Here is a 25,533-nt window from a genome sequence, read left to right as displayed (position 1 = left end):
CTGGGTTTGGGAGGGTGGTCTGTAGCAGGCTATAAACTGGAAGGCAGTTTTACCCACTGTTAGTTGCACATGGATAGTCTCTCATGCTTCGTGCTGTGCCACCAACCTGGAGGTGTGGGTATCTTTTACGAATATTGATACTCCCCCTCCTTTTGTGGTTCGGTCCTAGTTTTGGGGCCGAAAAGCATGGTATGAGGTATAACCTGGTAGTGCTGGGGTGCTCTCGAGAGCCTTGAACCAGGTTTCTGTTACTGCACAGATATCGATGTTCTCCATGCTAAGGAGAGTTTCGAGTGCATCTTGAGGTTTAGACTTCTGGCATTGAGTAGCATTACTCTTAGTTTCTTATCCCTTGTGATACCTATGGAGGTGGGTTTGTCTTTTGAGCCTTGCCTAAAAAAGGCACTATGGGGGTAGCAAGAGCCTTTGCCAATATCCAAAAGCCCAGGGGTGACAGGTGCAAGCTGTCCCTAGCAAAGCATCGTGGCTTGTCGAGCATGTCATCCCAGGCTGACAGGCATTGGATCCCCTTTGAATGACACCAATACTTAAGCCAATTGTTGAAATTGATAATCTTGTCTTCATACTGTGGCATCATTCTTGGTGAGGGTAAGATGCTACTCAAGGTCAGGGTCATACCGGCCTGGGCTACATGCTCAGAGAGCTCCTCTATGTCTCTTTTCATGTAGTCCAGGGAGCTATGTCTCAGGTCATTCACACCAGCATGGATAAAGACTGAGTCATATTTGTACTTGCCTTGGAGTGACCTGAGTGTTTGTGTTATGTGGCGGATCCTAGCGCCCGATAGGCAGCTCACCGTGTCCTTCTCCTTGTTTAGCCTGGTGAGCAGGACGTCAGTGTGCCTGATGATAGAGTCACCTATTACAAGTGTATCAGGTGTGTTGTTTAGCCTTAAGGGCTGTGACTGTTCGGCACACTGGCTTTGTGAGCTATGTGTTGCACGTGTTTTGTTTGGGGTAGCGGTTGCTTGGGTGTCTGCTTTGGAGGTCTCTGCTGCTTAGGCAGATTTTTATTTAGAGCCTCCAAGTATGTTTTTGTGTGTTTATGTGTTTGGTTTGCTGTCGTGGTAGGTCTAGTTGAGGCTGGAATTGTAGTGAGTGTGGTTTCCTTCTCCTCCTGACTGGTTACGCCAGTACTGAGTTGAGAGAGCTTAGCCTCCAGTTTGGCTATATGGTTGCATCTCTCACATGTGTTGGAATTTGTTGGGAGGAGGAGAGGGTTGTTTGTGTACATTAGGCAGTTGTAACATTGCCTCAAGATTCCCTGGTTCACCAGCTGGACCAGAGAGGAGATTGACAACTGACCTTTGGACATGCTAGAATAGTATTGGGAATTCCTTTATAACTGAAAAAAAGGGCCAATGGGGAACAAGTTACTCAAGGGGAGTTTGTGTGGGTGTAGTGATTTAAATTTTTTAGTGCTGACTTATATAATTGCTTTAGTGAGCAAGTGCTAGGCTTTAGTGTAGGAATAGGGTGTTTATTATGAGAACTAGATCAGTTCCAAGGCTCAAACCCAAATAAGTGGCGCTGCTCGATGTCGCGCTATGCACAAAATCACGCAAAGCCGCGCTACAGCGGGTTTTATACAGGCGGACTTGAAAGAGCTAGAACTTGGCCCAAAACAGCCAACAGACTACCAGATTCCTGTGCTGGGAACACTCCTCCAGGGACAGATAGGCTGTTCCAAGCTCCCCACTGCTATTTTTCTTCTTTTTTGCAACAAACAGCAGGAAATTGCAATAAATATGTAACACAGGCTAGCGCACTTGAGTGTGTAGCCTCAACAAGTAAATGCAACAAACAGGACAAACTTTAAAAGTGCAGGTGCAAAAACAACTTTAGACAGTTTAAAACAGTTCAAGTAGCAGAAATATTTGCAGTTTAGCTAGATCGGACAGTCGCCCAGGTAGTAGCAGGAAAAAGCACTTTTATCAGGTTAGCAGTCGCTCTTTTAGCCTCTCTGCTGCTAGCACCACTCTGCAGGACCACGAGGAGCTTGGCTGAGTAGTAACAAGCGCAAAAACCTCGCCAAAGTGGGTTTTATACAGGGGGATTTGAAAGAGCTAGAAATTGGCCCAAAATGGCCAATAGACTACCAGATTCTTGTGCTGGGAACACTCCTCCAGGGATAGATAGGCTGCTCTAAGCTCCCCACTGCCATTGGTGAACAAAGAAGCCTCCCTTAATCCAAGAAAGGAAATGGCAACACAGGAACTTTCCAAAAGTCCAGAATACAGCAAAGCCTGTATTTGGACTACTCTAGGTTAGGAAAGACGGGAAACAAGTATAATTTATTTGTTTTTTTTTTTTTTGCAACAAACAGCAGGAAAATGCAATAAATATTTAACACAGGCTAGCGCACTTGAGTGAATAGCCTCAACAGGTAAATGCAACAAACAGGACAAACTTTAAAAGTGCAGGTGCAAAAACAACTTTAAACAGTTTAAAACAGTTCAAGAAGCAGAAATACTTGCAGTTTAGCTAGATCAGACAGTCGCCCAGATAGTAGCAGGAAAAAAACACTTTTATCAGGTTAGCAGTCGCTCTTTTGGCCTCTCTGCTGCTAGCACCACTCTGCCGGACCAAAAGGAGCTTGGCTGAGTAGTAACAAGCGCAAAAACCTCGCCAAAGCGGGTTTTATACAGGGGGACTTGAAAGAGCTAGAAATTGGCCCAAAACAGCCAATAGACTACCAGATTCTTGTGCTGGGAACACTCCTCCAGGGATAGATAGGCTGCTCTAAGTTCCCCACTGCCACTGGTGAACAAAGAAACCTCCCTCTATCCAAGAAAGGAAATGGGCAACACAGGAACTTTCCAAAAGTCCAGAATACAGCAAAGCCTGTATTTGGACTACTCTAGGTCAGGAAAGACGGGAAACAAGGATATTTTTTTTTTGTTTTTCTTTTTTTCAACAAATAGCAGAAAAATGCAGTAAATATGTAACACAGGCTAGCACACTTGAGTGTGTAGCCTCAACAGGTAAATGCAAAAACAGGACAAACTTTAAATTACAAGCGCAAAAGTGCGCTAAAGCTGGCTTTAAAGCAGGGGGTTAGAAAGAGATAGGAAATGGCCCAAAACGGCCCATAAGCTACAGGTCACTGGGCTGGAACCACTCCTGAATGGACAGATAGGCTGCTCAGAGCTCCCCACTCTCACTGGTGAACAAAAAAGCTTCCCCCTATTAAAATAAGGATATGGGCAACACAGGAACTATGACACAAAACAGCCCATAAGCTACAGGTCACTGGGCTGGAACCACTCCTCAAGGGACAGATAGGCTGCTCAGAGCTCCCCACTCTCACTGGTGAACAAAGAAGCTTCCTCCCATCCAAATAAGGATATGGGCAACACAGGAACTATGACACAGCCCAGAGATCAGCAATACCTGAAGACTGACTATTGTAGTTCAGTAAAGGCGGGAAACAAGGATTTTTTTTTTTTTTTTTTACAAAGTAGCAGAAATTAGGTACAGAAACACAGTAAATGCTTTAATTCGGCTAGCGCACTTGAGTGTGTAGCCTACCAATTAAACTAAGCAAAAACAAACTTTAAAAGTGCAAAAGAAAACCTCAGAAATACAGGCAGGAATGCAATAAAACAACTTTACAGAGCTTATTTAGTAAAAGAAACATAAAAGTCTATATATACAGAAAAGCAGCTAAAACACACAAGCACTTCAGATGCAGTGCAACCTAGAGCACTTGAGTTGTAGCAATATTAAGGCTATTACAGTTATAATAAATGCTCTGAAATATACTGTATATTTCCAAAATGTTTGAGAAGCACAGTCAGAACACAAGGAGGTTCAGGCGAAAGAAAAAAAAAAGTTTTGTTTTACTTTTTGAAAGGGAAAAAGGAGGAACAGAAGACCTTATCAAATGTTCTCTCTGTATTAGGCAGAATGAGCTAATGACACTAGACTGGGAGCAGTGTCACAGTAGGGGCGGGCAACTGCAAAGCCACCAAGTATAAGAGCAAGACACCAACAGGGAGGGAGGGTGGGACAAAATAGCCTACAGACAGCAAGCACTAGAGACACAAATGAAAGTTTTTAAACAGATAAGGATTTGTAAAGATACAGAATAGATAAAGTGCTATATATATATTAAATTTTAAAAACAGTAATCTGTAAAAATAATCAAAAAAAAAATCAAGATACTTATATTTTCAGCTCAGTTGCGGTCAACAACTTATCCAGTCTGCACTGTGTGTAAAGACAGAAACCCTATCAAAGTTAGGGCTTAAATACCAGAACAGCTTTTTTTTTTTTTTTTTACAAGAACACAAAAGAACCAGCCCCCACTAGCCAAAAGATAATTACACAGAGGAAAGGCTTCAGTTAAAACAATAGCCTACAGACAGCAAGCACTAGAGACACAAATGAAAGTTTTTAAACAGATAAGGATTTGTAAAGATACAGAATAGACAAAGTGCTATATATATATTAAATTTTAAAAACAGTAATCTGTAAAAATAATCAAAAAAAATCAAGATACTTATATTTTCAGCTCAGTTGCGGTCAACAACTTATCCAGTCTGCACTGTGTGTAAAGGCAAAAACCCTATCAAAGTTAGGGCTTAAATACCAGAACAGCTTTTTTTTTTTTTTTTTTTTTTTTTTACAAGAACACAAAAGAACCAGCCCCCACTAGCCAAAAGATAATTACACAGAGGAAAGGCTTCAGTTAAAACAATAGCCTACACACAGCAAGCACTAGAGACACAAATGAAAGTTTTTAAACAGATAAGGATTTTTAAAGATACAGAATAGACAAAGTGCTATATATATATATTAAATTTTAAAAACAGTAATCTGTAAAAATAATCAAAAAAAAAAATCAAGATACTTATATTTTCAGCTCAGTTGTGGTCAACAACGTATCCAGTCTGCACTGTGTATAAAGACAGAAACCCTATCAAAGTTAGGGCTTAAATACCAGAACAGCTTTTTTTTTTTTTTTTTTTTTTACAAGAACACAAAAGAACCAGCCCCCACTAGCCAAAAGATAATTACACAGAGGAAAGGCTTCAGTTAAAACAATAGCCTACAGACAGCAGGCACTAGAGACACAAATGAAAGTTTTTAAACAGATAAGGATTTGTAAAGATACAGAATAGACAAAGTGCTATATATATATATTAAATTTTAAAAACAGTAATCTGTAAAAATAATAAAAAAAAAATCAAGATACTTATATTTTCAGCTCAGTTGCGGTCAACAACTTATCCAGTCTGCACTGTGTGTAAAGACAGAAACCCTATCAAAGTTAGGGCTTAAATACCAGAACAGCTTTTTTTTTTTTTTTTTTTTTTTACAAGAACACAAAAGAACTAGCCCCCACTAGCCAAAAGATAATTACACAGAGGAAAGGCTTCAGTTAAAACAATAGCCTACAGACAGCAAGCACTAGAGACACAAATGATAGGATTTGTAAAGATACAGTACAGACAAAGTGCTATATATATATTAAATTTTAAAAACAGTAATCTGTAAAAATAATCAAAAAAAAAAATCAAGATACTTGTATTTTCAGCTCAGTTGCGGTCAACAACTTATCCAGTCTGCACTGTGTGTAAAGACAGAAACCCTATCAAAGTTAGGGCTTAAATACCAGAACAGCTTTTTTTTTTTTTTTTTTACAAGAACACAAAAGAACCAGCCCCCACTAGCCAAAAGATAATTACACAGAGGAAAGGCTTCAGTTAAAACAATAGCCTACAGACAGCAAGCACTAGAGACACAAATGATAGGATTTGTAAAGATACAGAACAGACAAAGTGCTATATATATATTAAATTTTAAAAACAGTAATCTGTAAAAATAATCAAACAAAAATCAAGATACTTATATTTTCAGCTCAGTTGCGGTCAACAACTTATCCAGGCTGCACTGTGTGTACAGACTTTTTTGAGTAGAATAAGAATGTCAGGTTTGCTGAAAAAGTTTAGTTTATATTTCAATGCTTAGTGTTATTAGACTGAGTCAGGAGTAGAAGTAGCAGGAGCTGTGGCAGTTATGGGATGTATTACACAGAAGCATTTTTACTTAGCAGTTTTCACAAGGTTTTTTTTCAATTTGTTTTGAAACACAGAGTATTTTTCACTGCTTTTCATTGAGGCAGGCAGTGATCTTAAAATTTGGAGGCTAACAGTGAAAAACTATTGTCTCTGCAACTAGATTGTTATGATAGGTGCAGAATGATAAAATGTTTGGAGGTAGCAACCTAAGTGAGAGCTAGAATGATAGCCTTCCTGTAAAAAGTGAAACTGCTATAATTTAAACAGTTTATAAACAAAGCAGCCCATAAGCATAATATTTCCATCACATAGAAACATTATTATTATTATTATTATTACTTTTTGTTGATCAGATTAGTCACACTAGGCTAATGGCCTCTTTTCAGTGGAAAACAGATGTGGTATTTTTACTGGCTTGTAAAACTTGACTAGAACCAATAAACAAAACGAAGTGCAACCACCATGGCAAACAGAAACAGGCTTTATTTGGTGACAGCTTTCATGTTAACAACACTTCTTCAGACCACAAAAGTGCTCACCAAATAAACTTTTAGCCTGTTTGCCACAGTGGTTGACCTTTGTTTTGTTTATTGGTTCCTGTTGCATGGAGTTTTATCTTTATTACAGTGTTTTCTGGAGTTTTTAAACTTGACAATAACACAAGGGGAAATTCCCTACTCTTTTCAATAAGTGCTGTGGGATCTTTTTCAACCAGCTACCACCATCTCAGGCAGATGTGGTCTCTATTTACTGTCTCATTCAAAGGAAGGCTCATTCAGGAGTGCAGCACTCCCTAATGCACAACAGACTCAGTAATAGAAGAAAAACAATACAATCACCTAGGATGGGTATACAACTTGCAGAGTTCTGATTTTCCAGCAAAAAAGGTGAGTGTCTTACCTTTTATGCAACTGTCACTGATGCACTGAATACTTCAAAAACATTCCTCACACCTGTGCCCTGGTTCTATTCCTTTATTTCCAAAGCTGTGCTCCGAGGTTCTATTCCTTTATTTCCAAAGCTGTGCTCCGAGCACAAGATAAAACAGCAATAGTGGCTACTGAGGTGTCAGGGCAAAAAAAGTAATAAAAGAATTTGATGCATGTTTTCTTTCTTGTTTCAGACTGTTAGTACACTTGTATTCTATGTTTGAGTTGTGTTTCCTGAGGCAAGAAGATGTTAAACCCTGTGACCTTCTTCTAATGAAAAAAAACGAAAAGCAAAAAGAAATATATGAAATTTGTAATTGAAATGCAGAGTATAACTTTCTGCAGTTTCGCAGAAAGGCCTTAATTGCATCTATATAGTAAATTTACACAAGGGCTTGGAATCTTGAACATGGGCCATAACAATAAAATTAGAAAACTGTTCAAAGGAAGCAGTCCTTAATATTCAAATGAGAAACTGATCCATTGTACATGAAATCTTTCAATGTGAAAATCTGTTTGCTTTCTAGTTAATCCTTCTTCCATTCTGTGAAAAAGAATTGCTTTATTCTGATGTAACTACCTCTGGCCTGAGAGAAAAGAGAACATGTTAGAATATATTAGCAGGTGAACGTAGAATCAGTCAATCATGCTTGGAAGATCTTGGTTACCATATCTATGAAGGTTTGCTGTTTGAATTCTATCTTGTGTAATTTTTACTATCTTAGAGTAGCAAGGGCCAAAATTTCTACAGTAAGAGACTGCTAGAGTATTTATTTAGCTGCAGATAGATTCTTCTTCAAATACTCTGTGCTGTATATCTGATTGTTTTTCTTTCTTTGTACATTGCCTTAACTTCCACATATTTAATCTGTATTTGCAGGTTCTTTACTGTCTAAGTAAAAGTTTCAATTTATTCACTTCTAGGATCTTATGATTAATATGTATTCATTTATTTTTTATTATTTATTTATTGCCTAATAAAAGTGCATCATTAAGCACTGTAGGTTGTCAGATTGTGGTATCCATGTCTAACTAGCCAGGCTGCTTAGTCCATTACTGTTTTGTGTCTATTTGTCTCTTGCTGCACCGTGAATAGTCAAGATAGCTGTTGTGTTTGGTCTATAGCCATATCTAGTGGCAGTACTACTATGCCAGGAAGAAAGCTGTGGGGAACTGGAGAACTTTGCTAACTTTTGTGTGTATGTGTATAAAATAATTTGTTTTACGGGGAAGTTACCATTTATCGGGGACAATGGAAGATACCATAGTTCTAGACATGGTGAAAAGGGGCCTGAGGTGCAATGTCAAAGAATCTCTTTGTTAAGTGGTTAGTGCACATTCCAAATATGGATGTGGATGTTGGAAATCCATACCCATAACAGAAGTGCATATTTCCTTTATGCTCTTAGGGCTGTGTTACATTTTGGAAATCAGTTACTGAATCAGAATTGTGTGGACTTTTCTTTTTTTTTTTTTACTTTAACATGCTGGGCATCAGTGGTGTGACTCAAAAAACATCCCTCTGATAGCCATTAGATCTTTTTAGAACAGTAGAGTAGATACAATGACCATAGCACATGTTCCTCATATAACTAGGTAGTATACTGGTTGACTGGTTGGCGGTGGTGGGACTCAACCCCCCTAATTCCAGTCTGATCATCCCATTGAGTGGCAAGTAGTGCCATCTATCACAACATGGTGGCAATGGTGGGATTCGACCTCCATATAGTGCTAGTCTGGTCTTTACATATGGTGGAAATTTTTGAAATCTATCACTCCTGCCACAACCTGTCTTTTCTTCTCAAAATCCATTAACATAGCTCCAGATTTTCATCTTACATTTCTAGCTTTAATACATCATTCTCTTATCACAAACTGGGGGCATTTTATAATCAGAAAACATCATTTGCTTCCACTTACTACATGCACACACATATATGACAGGAAATAGAACACAAACATTTCTGATAATAGTAGCTTTTAATTCAAGACCTCTGCAAACTAGAGACTGCCAACACTCAAAACTAGTTCAAGAAGTCAGACTCCAAAAAAGCCTCCAAAAAATCCCCCTTGTCAATCCCCATCTGTCACATACCACAGAGTCATTAGCTCCCAGAGAGAGAGAGAGATATAGAGAGACAGAAAGGGCCAGATGCACAAAAAATAACTTGTCTGAAAAGTATTTATATAGCAGAACTCATGCTACAACTTTTTAAAAGCATACTATGATCATGTAAAGATGCTGAAGGAAGCTCATGTCATACAGATCTAGTCCAAGGGGTTGCAGCTGGGCCCCAACACAGCAGCCTATTTCATACTTGACTTTCCCATCCTCTCCACACTCTTTTCCAAGCAACTGTGAACTCCTTTGATGAGTTATAATGTATTACTACTGCTTATTTGTGCCATATATTCTGGGGTCTTATTACCCTCCCCTGTAAAATAGTAAGGGTTACTCCAAACAGAGCCAGATCCAGCACTACGCTACCTAGGCAGCTTCCTTGGGGCTCACTGCTGGCTGGGGGGCCTGGTGCTAGCTTTAAAACATAAGATGCTCTATTACAAAAGTTAAGTGCATGATTTTGCAGAACAGTGTGATAACATTTGCAACAGAGATGTTACTATGCATGTCTAAATGTCCCTGTTGTAGACCTGATTTGCTGCAGGAACAGATGATATGGCAAGAGACATGCACTGGACTCACATGGGAGATTTATTTGCAGGAATGAGCAGCAGCCAGACAGTGTTTTCAATGAGACTTCTGTGTGTGTCTGTATGAAATGCCCCTAAAGTTTAATACCTCAGTCAGATTCAAATCTTAAACCTTCACTGTAGGAGGCAAGAGGATTAATCCTCTACATCAGCTAACAGGATTCCTTTTTTATTTTAAATTGCTTAGGATTACAGTCTATGCCAGAAATATGATTACATAGTTTTGTAGTTTGAGGTAAACAGTTTGTCTAGCATTTAGTGCTATGAGATGTTAAAAGAGAGGTTTCCTGTAGTACATGGTCTGATTCCCTCAGCCTTCATTTGTTTTCTATGGGATGCTGCCAAGTTACTTCAGACGGTACTCCTGGGATGCCCCTGAAAAGAGACAGTAGAGTCTTGTGAGCTGTTGCAAGCTGTTAGCAAATATTTTACACATTTGTCTTTTGAATTCCTGTACCCTTAACATGGACTATAAGGACTACATAGCCACTATATGGTGTTTCAATTTGAATCCTGGCATGTCTCTGGTAGTGTAATAAGTTGCCAAATGCATTTTCACTAAATGTGAGTTTCAAGGGAAGAGAAGCATTCTTTTTCTCATGCTAAGTCTGTTTTCAATGTGGGAGTGTTTTGTTTTATTTAGAAAATATCTGTCAGTGTTTTTCTACAAAATTTTAAATAAAAGTCTTAAATAAAATCCACATTTCTGTGATAATTATAAAAGTAAAGAAGACAATACTGTGTAGACTGACAGGATTGAACAGTGTTTATAGTAAATGGGGAGAAACGGACAAATAATTGGATATTGGTATTGCAAAAGGGGCCTGATTCATTATTGTGCATAAGGCCCCATCTGTCCACAGTCCAGCTTTGCTGGTTTTGGAGGTATATGCTGCAACAATACAGCATTATTAGTCATTCAAATAGGTCAGACCTGTATTGAGTGATGTAAGATTGGATAGCTATTTTTGATACTAGGAATGACATAGGGAGGTCAAAAATTAAATGTAGGTGTTCTGCAAGCAAGAAATCCCCCCAACAAAAAAAAAGTATGTTATATGCAGTAATTTCTGTTTTGTGTATGACTTGTGGCTTGTTGAACAAAAGCTGCTGTGGTATTTAAATTGTCTTTAACTGTTTTGCTTTATTCACTGGAATAAAAATGGATTAATTCATTAATAGACCTGGATTGTGTAATACACTCTAAACATGTTGCATTTTAGTAATATATTTTTGCAGTACCTTCTTTACAGCCTCCAGCAACTACAAAGGGGTTGACATTTGTCAAATCATATAGTCTACATTATATGGAGTAATGAGTAGAAATGTCTGATCTTGTTACATTGATACAGCCTTCTTTAAAAATTGGATGGCAAAAGGATTTCAACACTTAGTTAAAAATTGATACTGTAGCAGTTAGTGCAGAAGACTAAAGCTTCAATGAGTTAGTGAGCTGCTTCTTGTGGCAAGGGTGCAGTGTTTGAATCTTTCCATTTTAATTTCCCTACTGTGTGACATTGAGTGAGTCACTTAACCAGATGGTGCTTCATAGCAATTGGAAATTGTGCTAGGCTCCTTAATAGACTCCAGGACTGAAGCCTAGTAACTATGAACCTGTGTCATTGTTTGCCAGCCAATCCCTAGTGTAAATAGCTGATCTACTTCAAAAAAATGTTACTGCAATGTCACAAGCACACCATTTTTTTTAATGTAACCTCTGCAATTTATTCTTCAATGGAAGCAGGCACTACATTTCTAGATGAAGCACTGAATTGCAAAGCTGAGTGTCAGTAGCAACCTCTGCATTACTAATAGTTCTTTTTAATGTGAAAATGTTCAGATAATTTTTACTTCTGTAAAGATTGTGCATATCAACTTATCATGTTATCAGGTGGTTAATATTTCTTATAATTTCATAAATAGTCTTCCATTTAAATTGTGCTACATATGGTTAAATCGTATGATCTATTGCTAGTGCTCTTTACAAAAGCTCATACAGTTCATCCAAAGCTATCAATAAACTACAGGTAATTGTTTTTCTTCATAACAATAATGCATGTACACAGTCACCAAAGCTGGTACAGCTGGGAGTATGGTCTCTCTGTGGATGAAAGCACCTTATGCTCTTATCTGGTCATTTTTAAACTTTCTTTATTCTGGCTTTGCAGGATTACTGTGTGCGTGTGTGTGTGTGTATGTGTGTGTGTGTGTGTGTGTGTGTGTGTGTGTGTGTGTGTGTGTGTGTGAAAATTAAGTTGGAATAGTTTGGCTGTGTGTTAGTTTGAAAGAAATTTGAAATACATGACTTTGGTCAATATTATTGTTATTAATTTTTGACAGATATCTGAAGAGGATGTAGACAACAATGTAGTTATAATTGCTGGGTTTGACCGATGTCTGTGAATAAAAATGTCTGAAACTGCTAAACAGATAAAGTTAAATACTCATTAGCCTATCATTGTGGGATTAGTGTGCATTTCTGTAAAGCAAATTGTAATACTTTATTGTGGCTATTTTAAGCAAAATCGGATGTGACGTGTAAGCAGTCAAACTGGCTGTAATTTTGGAGTATGAATATTGATGGATTATAATGACAGCAGTTTGAGTGCCCTTTTATGCTTGACATTTTTAAAATGGGTACTTTTGTTCATAGGTTCATAGATTGGTACTAGGCTATCAGCCCTAGGGCCTATACAAGCTTAGCCATAACAATTCCCTGGCTATTTCTTCCCACATTACTTACTTTCCTGGACTCCTGTCTAGCAGGGCGACTGACGTGATCCCTGGGGTGAATTTCCTTTCTTCCATCCAATCGTCAAGGTTCCTCTTGAAGAGGTCCAAAGAGGCACTCTGCTTGACATGTATGGGCAATCTATTCCAGAGTCTGGGGAGTCTCTGGGTCAAGAACCTATCCCTCCAGCATGTTTTGTTTATTGTGATGACAAGGTTTAGATCCCTGGAGCGTGTAGCTCTGAGGGATTGGGATTTCTTTAAGTGTAGTATGTCCAACAGCTCTGGGTTTGACATGGCCTTGTATGTTAAGCAGAGATCGCCTCTGAGTAGACGATATGCGACAGAGTATAGCTTGAGTTTTTTAAGGCGGTCAGCGTAGGGCATCTGCTTTAGGCCTGTGATTCTTTTAGTGAGGTATTTCTGAGGCCTTTCCAGTTGTTGCAGATGTCTTGAGAGGTACATACCAAATGAGGCATTGTATTCTATAATTGGTCTAATGAGGGATGAGTACAGTGGGACAATGACCTCCTTTTTTCTGGATGAAAAGCCCTTCGTGATGAGGTGTGCCACATAGAAGGATTTCCTGACTGTTGTGGTGATTGGTTATCGAAGGTGAGACCACTGTCCACCTGTGTCCCTAAGTCTCTTATCACACTTTCTGTGTTTAGTGTACTGCCACCTATATGGTAATTCATGGATACATGTTTTTTCCCAAAGGGGATAACAATACATTTCTTGGCATTGAGCTTGAGCCCATGGCTCTGGCACCAAGCATCTGTTTCTGTAAGGCCCTTTTGTAGAGTATCCACATCATTTGGGGATTCAATAATGGCTCCCAGTTTGCAGTTATCTGCAAACTTTGTTAGCCAGAGTCCCTTAGTGTTGACCTGTACTTCAGAGAAGTAGATGCCAAACAAGAGCAGCCCCAGGACTGAACCCTGAGGTACTCCTCTTGTCACTTGTCTGGAGCTGGATTTGGAGTCGGCTACTTTTACAGTGTGGGTTCTATCAGTAAGCCATTTAGCAACCCATTGGGTGACATAGGGATTAATGCCCAACTTAGTAAGTTTATCTATGATTCCAGAGTGGGGGATGGTGTCAAAGGCCTTGGCAAGGTCTAGATAGGCTGTGTGGACCACCTTACCCTTGTCCATGGCTCTAGAGACTGATTCAAAGAAGTCAATCAGGTTCAGGAGACAAGATCGGCCCTTCACAAACCCAAACTGGGTGGGGTCCAGTGTTTGAAGGTTGCCAATGTCTTTGTTTATAAGTTCCATGATCATACGCTCCATGGCCTTGCAGATAAGGCTTGTCAGACTGATGGGACAGTAGTTTCCGGGATCCAAGGTGGATCCCCCCTTGTGGATTGGGATAACTGTAGCTCTGCGCCACTCAGTGGGCATGAAACCTGAGGTGAGGCTATGATTAAACATGTGAGGTGCCAGTTCATATTGTAGTTCATGTAGTACACAGCCCGGGATGTCATCTGGTCCCATGGATGCTGTATTCTTGGCTTTAGAGAGTGCGTTTTGTACCTGTGTGGCTGTTATTACTGGAATTTGGCAATCTTCCGGTATTGAGATGGGCCATTTAGGGGGTGAGAGGGGGGTGAAGTTGGCACTGAATCGATCTGCCAGGATATTGGCAATATCCTTCGGATCAGTATATTTAATGCCATTCTGTTTTAGCTCAGAGCAGATCTGAGCATTGCCATTTAGATTCTTGACATAGTTATAGAATGCTTTGTGGATGTCTTTGGAATCTTTGGCAATTTTATTTTCGTAACTAGCTTTGGAGGATTTTATGAGGCATCTCAGTTTCTTACTGAGGCTAGTAAGGGAGTTTTTGCATCCTGGGATTTTCCTCTTTTCTGCAAAAGTTTCTTCCTTTTGTTGTAAAGTTTGTTTATGGCAGGGGACCACCAGATTGGCTTCCTTTTTTTGGAAGAGAGCATTTTGGTTCTATTTGGGATGGCACGATTCATGCATGAGTGGATGTGCTCGTACAGTGCCTTAGTGTAGGATTCAGCAGTTGAACTTTCAGTTCCCGTCTGCATGGGTGTCATGAAGTTTGTCACTTCTGACTTGAGTAGCATGAAGTTGGCTTTGGAGAAGTTTTTTATGGTGGTTTCTTTACTGGGGGTGGGGGTGGGGGTGGGATGTGGATGTTAAGGGTGATTAGCTTATGGTCAGACCATAGGTCCATAGGTATGGAGCATTGATTTCCCATGTTGGTAATGACCAGGTCTAGGATATTGGAGCCCCTGGTGGGACTATGGATTAGTTGATCCAGGGCGTTGGAATTTATGAATTCCAAGAACCGTTGCGCAAAGGTGTTGGGACATGAGTAGTTTTCCCAGTTAATGGCAGGGTAGTTAAAATCACCCAGTATTAGGGTGTTTGGTTCTATCTTAATATTTTCCAGTATGTTTAGAAAGGTGTAGTGAGAATCTTGGGGTATGGTGGGGGATCTGTAGCAAGCTACAATTTGGATTGCAGTCTTACCTAGTGTTAGTTGCACTTGGAGAATTTCAGACACATTGTGTTGGCCAACTAACCTGGTGGTGTGAATATCCTTGGTGAATATTGACACTCCTCCACCTTTACTGTTTCGGTCCTGGTTTGGTGACCGAAAAGTGTGGTAAGAGTTGTAGCCTGGTATTGCAGGGGTGCTCTCTGGAGCCTTGAACCAGGTCTCAGTTACTGCACGGATATCAATGTTCTCCATTTTTAGGAGTGCCTCGAGAGAGTGCATTTTGAGGTTTAGACTTCTAGCATTGAGTAGCATTACCTTCAGATTTTGCATGCTTGTACCTGTTACTGTGGTGGTTTTGTCCTTTGAAGTTTGCCTAAAAAAGGCACTATAGGGGTGGCAAGAGCCTTAGCCAGTAACGTGAATCCCAGGGGCGACAGGTGCAGACCATCTCTGGCAAAGCATCGTGGTCTGTCAATCATGTCATCCCAGGCAGACAGATACTGGATCCCCTTTGAATGACACCATAAGCTTAGCCAATTGTTGAAGTCAATTATTTTATCCTTATATTGTGGTATCATTCTGGGCGAAGGCAGGATGCTACTCAGGGCTAGGGTCATACCTGCCTGGGCCACATGATCCGAGAGCTCTTCCATGTCTCTTTTCATGTAGTCCAGGGAGGTACGTCTCAAGTCATTCACTCCAACATGGACAATGACAGAGACATATTTGTACTTGTTGTGGAGTGACTTGAGTGCATGCGTTATGTGGCGGATCCTGGCACCCGACAGGCAGCTGACTGTAATTTTATGTCATTACTGTTATTAACCGTGTTAGTGACAAAACAAGTAACACACTCACCTTTTGGTGCAGAAGGCTTTGGTTTCCATTTCCATACCAAGTAGACCGATTGCTGACTCTCCAGTGCACCATAAAGGGGTGCTGCACTCCTGAGTGTGTTGTCTTTCAGAAGAGACATTAAATTGAGGTCTCAGCTCCTTGAGTTGGTGGTAGAATGGTGGATGTAAAACATCCCGCAATACCTATCAAAAAGAGTAGGAGCCCTTTATTAATATACAAAAAGAACTCTTATTTACAACATACTGACATGTTTACAAATATACAAATACAAAGATATTGCAACATAACTACACATATTCATAATTTTCCTTATAATCATACTAAATTTTCATCTCTATTTTACTTAATATTGATGGTAAAATCTATTTCCCATTAAATATAATTTCATTTATTTTTTCATTCCATATAACCCGCATGACATAAAATACGTTTATCTATTCTTTTATCATATTCTTTCCTTCTATTATTATAATATGCATATTTAATCATATCCATGTTTATTTTATCCACTTCTTTTAGACCTTTGAAAAAATCTTCTTTACATAATTTTCCGCATAACGTTTTTACACTTTTAAATTTCAAAAACACATATTCAGTAGTTTCTTCTTCTTGACAACGTAAACATATTTGATTATTTTTCTTTCTATATGACATATTTCCTTTTACTGGTAATTTATCTATTACCAGTCTCTACAAAAAAATCTTGACATTCTAATTTCTTATTATACCATTTGTTTCTTATTTTTAGTTTTATTTTTGTTTTCATCTGTTAGATTTTCCCATGGTTTTACATAGTAATGTTTTATCATTACATACTTTCCTTTCTTATTCTATTTCATCAATTATTTTCCACAAAAATATTTTTTCTTGGTAACATTTTATTTCTTAATTTATACACTCTTTTTACCATGAATCAAAATGTATCATACTTACATTTATACAACTTTATTACTAATCTCTCATCCTTTTCATTTATCCACTTTAACACTTTGTACAAATTTAATGAATCATTATACACCACTTGGTTAATTTTTTGTCTTTATTTACAGACAAAAGTACTTTTTGTACAGAGTTTAATCTAAAACCCCATATAAATGAAAAAAATTATCTGCAATATTTCATTTTCAAATACAGTTGGCAACACAAATACACTTGCTAAGTAGGTTATTTTCCCATCAGTACTGAAGTTATCAAATAAGCCTTTTTCTAAATGATAAGTTATATGTTCTCCAGAAAAGACATGTTTGTTTTATTTCTTCTACTGTTCTTCTCACTGAATTCTACTTACATCTTTACTCACAAATTGTATACCTAACACAGAAATGTAATCATTGGAAAATATATACACCCTAACCTTACTTCATCACTTAAATCTTTATTTTCCTCTTTATTTCAAGCCATCCCTATCACCTCTAAATGCTCATTTGTGCAAATTACTTCTTTTATCTAAATTTTGATTTTTTTTTCAATTATTACAATGCCATCTGCATATAACAGAACCAGAATTCTTAACTCTTCAGGTGTTATATACTCCACCTCCTTCATTTTGTAATTTATTTCACATACTATCACATTCATAACTAATGCAAATAGTATACAACTCATTGGGCATACCTGTCTTACACCATTCTTCATATGCACCTCTTGGCTTAACCAGCCATTTACAAGTATTTTTACTTTATTATTACTACATGCTGACATGCATAATTTTCTAACTTTCTCACGTATATTCTTTCATTATTACCCATAAAAATTCATGTCCAATTGTATCAAATGCCTTATTAAGGTCTCACATCATGAATTTTGCATCTTCTTTCCTATTCATTATATCATCCATAATTTCTCTGTCATTAACAATTCTTGAATACCCTTCCCCTTTATGCAATATACATTAGCTTCAATAATATTTTCCTTTTCAGATTCAAATCTCTTTTGTATTATTTTCATAAAGATCTTATAAGCATTATTATTCAGTGTTATCAGTCCCCAGTTTTTTAATTGTCTTCTATCCTTCATTCTCCTATGACTCCTAAGTATTCCACTACATAATTCTTTATACATAAAACCTTAATCGTTCATTCAAAATCTTTAAATATACATATTTTTTGCCAATCACTTCAATTTTTACACATATCATACCCTATTCCATTTGGACATACAGTTGAATCTATATTTACTTGTCCTAATATTTTTATCTAGCTCATATAAATAAATCTCCTTTCCAAGTCCTTATTGTCTATTAGTGTTATTTGTTTTTATTTTCCATGTGTTTTCATTACCTTCATTTTTTTCTTTGAACATTTCTTGTGCATATTGTACTACACTATTTATAATTTTTCGAGTTCTTTCCATTTCTTCTTTTACATTTTTTATTTCTCCCATTACACTGTCATGTTCCTTTACTAATCTGCTTAAGTAATTCAATACTTCTTTTTCCTCATCAATATATATATATATATATATTTGTTTAAATAATTTTTGTATTTTTTTTATTTCTTTCATATAATTCTTTTTTTTTGTCAAAATAATTTCTATCATGTTCTAAATTTTCCAATGCATTGTTATATGTTCTTTTATATTTTTCTTTCTCTACTTTTCTCACATCATATTGCCAATGTAAAAAAAAAAATGTTTATATTTTCCTTAAATATCATCCACCATTCAGAACTTTTTTATATAAAATGTCATAGTAATTTGATTTTTCCATAACTGTATTACTAATCTCTTTCCTTCTTCATCCCATGCTTTTTCATTTACCCTTTGTATTCCTTTGTCTTTTTTATATAGTCCTTGTTTTGTTTATCTCTATCCATATTGCAAGATGATCAGAAAAACCTGCTTCAGCTACCTCCCCTTCTCCTATAACTAAACTCTCTGATACTATAAAATAATGTAATTCAGTTCTATGCATAACCGTCTTGCAAGTCCATGAATTTTTGTCTCCAAGTTTTAACTTACCACATGCTATAACTTCTAACATTTTTTCGTATATCATTTTCTTCCTTTCTTTTTACACTTGTCTCTTAAATCACAATTAAAGTCTCCTGTTATTATAATATTTATACCTATCATTACACAGTCTAAAATCTGATGAAATAAGCTTTCTCTTTCTTTACATTTAGTATAAGCATATTCTATTCACTTTTTTCTTTCCATTTTAAACCTGCAATGGTTAAGCTTCCAATTTTTGCTAAAGTTACATCTAATACTACTGTATTTCTACCGAATATGGCTATTCAAGAACATTTCTCATTCCCAAATTCTAGACAATCTTTCCTCCCCATAGTTTATCTGTTTGTACTCATTCATTTATTAAAAATATTGTGTGTTCTAATATAATTACATCTACATCAAGTTTTACACCACTCCAAAATTTTAATACTATTCACCTTTACAGAAAGCACTCTCTTTTTTTATTTTTCATTTTCCTTAGATTCAGTTTCATAGCTAATTATTGGGCTAGCTGCCTTGACTGACCATTCCACTCCTAGCCAATTTCCCTCCCAAAGGTGGGAATCTAATGCTGTACCTTGTGTCTGTAAGTCAATTGTTTTAACCATTATACCATTCCCCAACCATAACCTGTATATATAATTTCTTTTTTCTGTTTTGTACGTGTTCCTTTAGATTTTCTTTTTCTGTTTTTTTCACTCTTTTACCAACAGAATTATTTTTTTACTGTCTCCCAATTTATGTCATCTTCACTTATTTCAGAGCCTTCTTCTATGTCCTCTGTTATTTTTTCTCATCTAATTTTTCTTTTATTTCTGCTTCTTCAAAAAAATTCATCTCTATTTATATTCTTCTCTTTCTTTTTCTTCACTATTCTTATTTTCATTTTTACAATCAATCCATAAATGTCCGATTTTGTTGCATTTATATTTCAATTCACATTTTTTGCATCACTTCCCATTTCCCCACAAATATAACATTTTCTTTTATCACAGTTGTTACGCCCCTGCACTGGCCCAGTAATCAGGGAGTCTTAATCCCCACCACTAGCACTAGTGAGGTATGTGCACATTGGGAGGATGACAAGTACACACACAGTAAAGTACAATTTCCCCTAAGACACACAGAGATCGCAGTCAGTCTGGGGCTGGTTTTCTCTCTCTTTATTCAGATCCCCAATAAGACTCCCAACTGGCACAGCTATAGGGTTAAAATATCAGCCGAGTGGTCAAGCCAAAACCTCCAGCACCCTCTGTCCAACCAATGCTTCATGTCTCTGCCCAAGTAACTGACACACACACACACACACACACACACACACACACACACACACACACACACGCACACACACTTTGAGATTTGATTTATATACAAACACACAGACACTCCTGGGGAAGGCTGGCACAGGTTCACTAGCTACGCCTCTTTCTGCCCAGACTATACAGTAGTACCAGCTGCCACCAACCACCTTTATCAGCTACTACAAGGCCCTTACCAAAGGGTGACCAATTCTACTGTGTAATGTGCTATTATCCAAATGGTAAGTGTGTCTAAGGCTATTTAGCTGTGGGCCATCCAGTGTCACCAAATACATATGCAAGTGCTCTAAGAGCTTAAATATCACTAAAACAAACCAGCCACAATTAAAAGATTTAAATATATTTAATAATAAATAATAAAAGCACAAGACAATACTCAACACAGTGACAGCAAAGTTCAGAATCACAGGACATATTTTACAACAACAATGCAGGACAGTCCCACATAAATACAGAAAACATCTAGGCTAACTGTGCTTTATTCCTATCTCCAAGAGAAATACTATGATCTAAGTCTTACAGAGCAAAGAAAATACAGATGAGAAGTGCTGAAGATGGATGTGTTCAGATCCAAGACAAGATACAAAATGCCCAGAATTTCTCTCTGAGATAGTTCTTAAATTAATAATACACATTACTGCTGGGTTAGCTAAATGACATCACTATTTGACACTTGCCTCTAGTTTCCAGGCTAAACAGATGCCAACAGAATTTAACATGTCTCTATGAAAAATTATTCTCTCTTAGAAGCTGACACATCTCTTATAAGCTTGCCTGAAACTGGAAGTCATAAAACAATTAACACTTTTACATTTTAAACCTAGTAATTATTTCTGTCTTAAGACAACAGAAAGAAACTCCAGTTGCAGACATTCTGTCTTCTAACTGTGGTAAACACAATTGTAAAACTCTATTTATTTTCCGAGTTTGCAAGTTAACTCTGTATGTTCCAACTTCTACCATGAAAACATACATTTACATAGTCATATATTCCATATACATTTCTGCTCTTCTCCAGCAGGGTACACTGTGGTTACATTCTTGAACAGTACATAACATGCAGTTTAACACACACATAACATATAGTATTCTTACATTTGTAAGACAAGCCTATGGATCATATTAATATTTACAAATGACAAAGGATTATTTACAAAATTCTAGCTAGCTGGGCTAGCAACCTTCACAACAGTTACTTATTAAATATCCTTCTTTTCCACAAAAAAAACATGTTTTGGGTTGTTCCCAGTAGTTTACAACATCATATTCCCCTCCACATTTATCATGCTTGGTATATGTACATTTTCTTCTTTTTCTACTTTTAACACAATATTACATTCCCATCCATCAGTCCATAAACCCTTTTTATCATAAGCTTTTCCAATGTCCAGTATGACAATAGGTGGTAATGCTAGGCATGCCAGAAGAAATAGGACAGTGGATCAGTAACATATGCCAGCACAGTTAGCTGGAATTTTGTAAATAATTATGTCATTTGTATATTAAACTGATTTGTACAGATGCTTCTGCTGAAAATGTATTTGTGAGGTATGCTTGTGTTAAAATGTATCAATAGTGCACCCTGCTGGAAGGAAAGAAATGTACACGTATTATTGTAACAATTAAATGTATATCTTGTAACAGCATATACTGGAAGTGAAGAGGTTAATCTTAATCCACCTGACTTTGCAAAACATCCAAAATTAAATTACTTTAGGTGTTAAGCCATAAAGATGTTATCCCACGGTTTTGAATGGACCAGTGACACATTGTCTGGACTAGAGAATAGTTGGTAGCTCCTGTAAAAACAGTGAAATGGCTTCATGACTTCCAGCAGCTGCATCACATCTGAGCAAAGCTCTATCTGTGTGTAATGTAGCACATAGGTGCTAAACCCTGGTAGCTTCTGGTGATGGGGATCGTGAGGGAAACCGAGTCAGATGACCAAATGTATATGATGTCATTCTGTACAGAAATAGTGCTTTAATATTAGAGGAAACTGATGTTTCAGCAGCATTCTGTATTCTGTCTTGGATCTGACAACAAGGACCACTCACCCATATTGCCTTGCTGTATTCAGTAAGTAGGAACAGTAATTATTTTAGTCAAGCAAGAACAGATAGTGAGACTAGCTAAATACTGTTTTTTATAACTGTGTGAAACATTCCATCAGTGTTATTTTTAATATTCCCTGAGGGTGAAACTCTAGTGTTTACTGTAAATAAATGTTTAGTATTTTCTTGTTCTTTTATTATTCATTATTAAAAATATTTAAGCTTTTCATTGTGGTTGGTCCTTTTTAGAAAATATTTAGGTTTTGAGAGTATTTGCATATATTTATTTGGTGATAACCCGGGCCACTCCTGAAAGCCTTGCTGTTTGGTCAACATTACCATTTGTACTGATATTAATTTCACTAAGTATACTTGGGTACCCTTGTAAGAGCCTTAAAGTAGCTGGCAGGGGTTTTGGTGACAGTGATAACTAACTTATAGTCTGGGTAGAAGGGGTTAGGGGGCACAGCAGGTGGATCTGTGCCAGGCTTTCTCGTGTGTGTGCGTGCACAAATTAAATCTCAAAAAGTGTGCGTCAGCTGCTTGGAGGAAGGACATAAAGCACTGGTTTCACAGTGAGGGTGTGGGAGGCTTTGCTTGGAACCCCAACTAAGGACTCAACTCTAGGCTGACCAGTGGGGAGTCTTATTAGGCATCTGGGCAGATAGAGAGAGGAACCAGCCCCTGGACTGAGCGTGTTCCCTCGGTGCTCTTTAGGGAAATTGTGCTTGATGCACATAGGTCTCTATCTGGAAATACTGAGTGTAACCATTTGTATTCCAAGTGAACGTCCCTCTCCAGGGTTGGTGGTGAGGATTCAAACTCCTTGATTACTGGCCCAGAGTGGGGATGTCACATCCAGTACTATTTTACGCAAAGTTTTCAAATGTTCTTCCAAAGTCTCTCTTTCCACCTCTGTTGGAAATTGTACATGAATTTTCTTTTTTGTTTCCCTGTTAAATGCCTTTATCACATAAGGATTCCATGGGTTATTGTCTTTCTTTAGAAAATTTTCCATTGAAAAAAACTGTTTGAAATATAATGTCACAAACTGCCTTTGTTAATAAGAATAAATGTTCCTACCTCATGTGCTTTTACACCCAAAGGACCTATTCCATTGTTCCACACTTCATACCAGTCCATTTCTTTGTCTTCTTTATTTTGAATCCTTACCACATACTTCCGTTTTTCATTTTCTTCTGCCTTTTCCTTTTCTGTTACTCCTCTCTTCCCTTCTTTTATTTTCTCTATGTATGTTTTTTTTCCACCTCACCACTATTCTTCAGGATTGTATCTGCATCCTTCTTTTGTATTTTCTCCATAATGCCCCCCCCCCCCCACCCCCGGAAACACCTCCTTCATTTTCTGGCTCATTCTACATCACCATTTCTTTAAGTATATCACTCTGCAACTCCCCTGACTGGAGGGTTGTACTTCTGCATCCATTTGCCAACTTATCTACATCAAACAGATTTAGTTGAAACATCTCATCAGAATCATGCACGTATTATCCTGCCTCGATATTGGCTTTCTCCTCCATTTCTCTGACCACTCCATTATCTCCTTCTCTCTCTGTCTGCCTCCCTGTTTCTCCGAACCGCCTTTGCACTTGGAATGGAACTAGAAGTCCTCATGTGAACTAGGTCCCATCTGCAACAATGACCAGTAGAAGAAGTTCCAATGATGCTCAGAACAAATTTATAAGTAACACTACTGGTCTCCTTTGAAAAGAGGCTGCTAAGCCTGGTAGAACTAACTAACTCAACAAAAGGTTAAATAAAATATTGATTCATATAGCTTGTTTCACTACTTACTGGAAAAAATGTTTGATGACAAATTTAAAACACACACTAACAGAAGTTGTATTAAACAAGAAATGCAATTTAAAACAATCCAGTAGGCGAATCAAAGAACAAAAGCCTAGGACTCAAGGTACAGTTAATCCTCCACTGACCAAATGCGTTTTCAATAAATGTGTTTCAAGGGAAGACAAGTTTACTACTGCTCTTGCTAAGACTGCTTTCAATGTGAGACCGTTTTGATTTGTTAGCAAATTGCCATCAGTGTTTGTGCTACGAAACTTGAAATAAAAGTTTTAAATAATCCAAATCATCGTAGAGGCAAATAGTAGGCACGGTGACAGGTTTGAAAAGTGTTTATGGTAATTGGGAAAGGCAGTCAACTAATGGGACATTAGAATCGCTAGGAGTCCCGGATCATTGCCTAGCTTCAAGACCCATTTAACCGTTACCAAAGCAGTGAAATGTAATAGGAAACGTATGTGCGTCTTTCAAAAGGTTCAATACACTCGATTATTTGTGCAACATATTATTTAAATTCCACACCCCTTTCTAAGTTACTTAGGGTTGCCACTTTTTCAAATGGCCAAAGTGGGACATTTTTGGCACAAACATCAGATTTTACAGGCCGACACATACCCACGGTCAGTACAAAGGTTAGAACTTAACTTTTTTTGCCTAAATAAAATCTTATTATTGTAGCATTTTAGTTGCTTATTCTGTTTCTTATAACATTTAGGTATTTTAGATACGGAATAACTGTTTTATGCAACTATTACATAAAATACAGGAAATAAGTTTGTCCTAAAATCTCAGGACATTTGCCATTTTTACATTTTTGTCAGGACACAACTGCCCAAAGAGGGACTGTCTCTCGCAAAGTGGGACAGGTGGTAACCCTAAAGTCACTACTCCCCATAACATGTACACCCTTGCCGTTCCTACATGGCGACACACGCGTTTCTCAGATGTAGGCACACCTCCTGCACTAAGCTCCCACAGTCAGCCGTAAGAGACAGTGTGAGCTATACAAACTACCCGACAGTCTGTAACAATTATTTGTACTTTTACTGTGGTCTGATTCACCTAAAAGGTTCCTCAAAAAATGTACGATTTGAAATACATGCCAAATGTATGACACCACCTCCCACCACAAGTATCAAGTGGGCCATCGCCCCTCTACTAGCTGCACCCACAAAGCGGTGTATAATATCCCTGCATAAAGCCAAGCACTTGACTTCACGTACAACACATTGTACAGCACAACCATACGGTCACCATCTTACCACATGACACAAACATAACGAATACTTAACTTCACGCTTTTCCTGTTAATCACATGTAGTTTCTCATCATGTGAATGTCATTAAACACACCTCCTTCCTCACGGATAACTTCACAACTGCCTCTTCAACTGGCCAATTGCTTCACACAATTATTCACCCTCGACCAATAGGGAGCGACCGGCGGCGGGGAGTCTGTGAGAATCAGCTGGCTTGCTTGCTCTTGTTATTTTATCGCCTAGCACTGGAATTGAACCGTGAGAACACTTGATGTATTGTGGGTTTGGCTGATATCCGCTGACCAGTGGTTTACATATTACACTTCCTGGTAAATGGTCCTGAGGTAAGGGGGTTAGTGATGTATGCTCAGTAA

At 37.8% G+C, this 25,533-nt stretch overlaps 2 protein-coding genes across 4 annotated transcripts in view; one reads left to right on the top strand and one right to left on the bottom strand.

Annotated features, from left to right (window-relative positions):
* Positions 1–25,263, bottom strand: part of ANKUB1 (ankyrin repeat and ubiquitin domain containing 1) — a 554,771-nt gene extending 529,508 nt beyond the window's left edge. Inside the window, exons 1-2 of the mRNA XM_044070601.1 lie at positions 25,194–25,263; positions 15,754–15,935 (exon numbers count right to left, since the gene is read on the bottom strand). Of these exons, the coding sequence (XP_043926536.1) occupies positions 15,754–15,825 (72 nt within the window). The 5' untranslated portion in view covers positions 15,826–15,935; positions 25,194–25,263. The remainder of the gene's footprint in view (positions 1–15,753; positions 15,936–25,193) is intronic.
* Positions 25,264–25,381: 118 nt separating this feature from the next.
* Positions 25,382–25,533, top strand: part of RNF13 (ring finger protein 13) — a 1,555,558-nt gene continuing 1,555,406 nt past the window's right edge. The window contains exon 1 of one of the 3 annotated variants that reach the window (XM_044070604.1): positions 25,382–25,503. The gene's annotated coding sequence lies outside the window, so the exon portion shown is untranslated. The remainder of the gene's footprint in view (positions 25,504–25,533) is intronic. The other 2 variants (XM_044070602.1, XM_044070603.1) reach the window with 2 other exon arrangements.

The sequence above is a fragment of the Protopterus annectens genome, chromosome 4.part1, assembly GCF_019279795.1.
Source record: "Protopterus annectens isolate FY-2018-M chromosome 4.part1, PAN1.0, whole genome shotgun sequence".
Taxonomy (NCBI): Eukaryota; Metazoa; Chordata; order Ceratodontiformes; family Protopteridae; genus Protopterus; species Protopterus annectens.
This window is presented reverse-complemented; position numbering and strand designations above follow the sequence as displayed.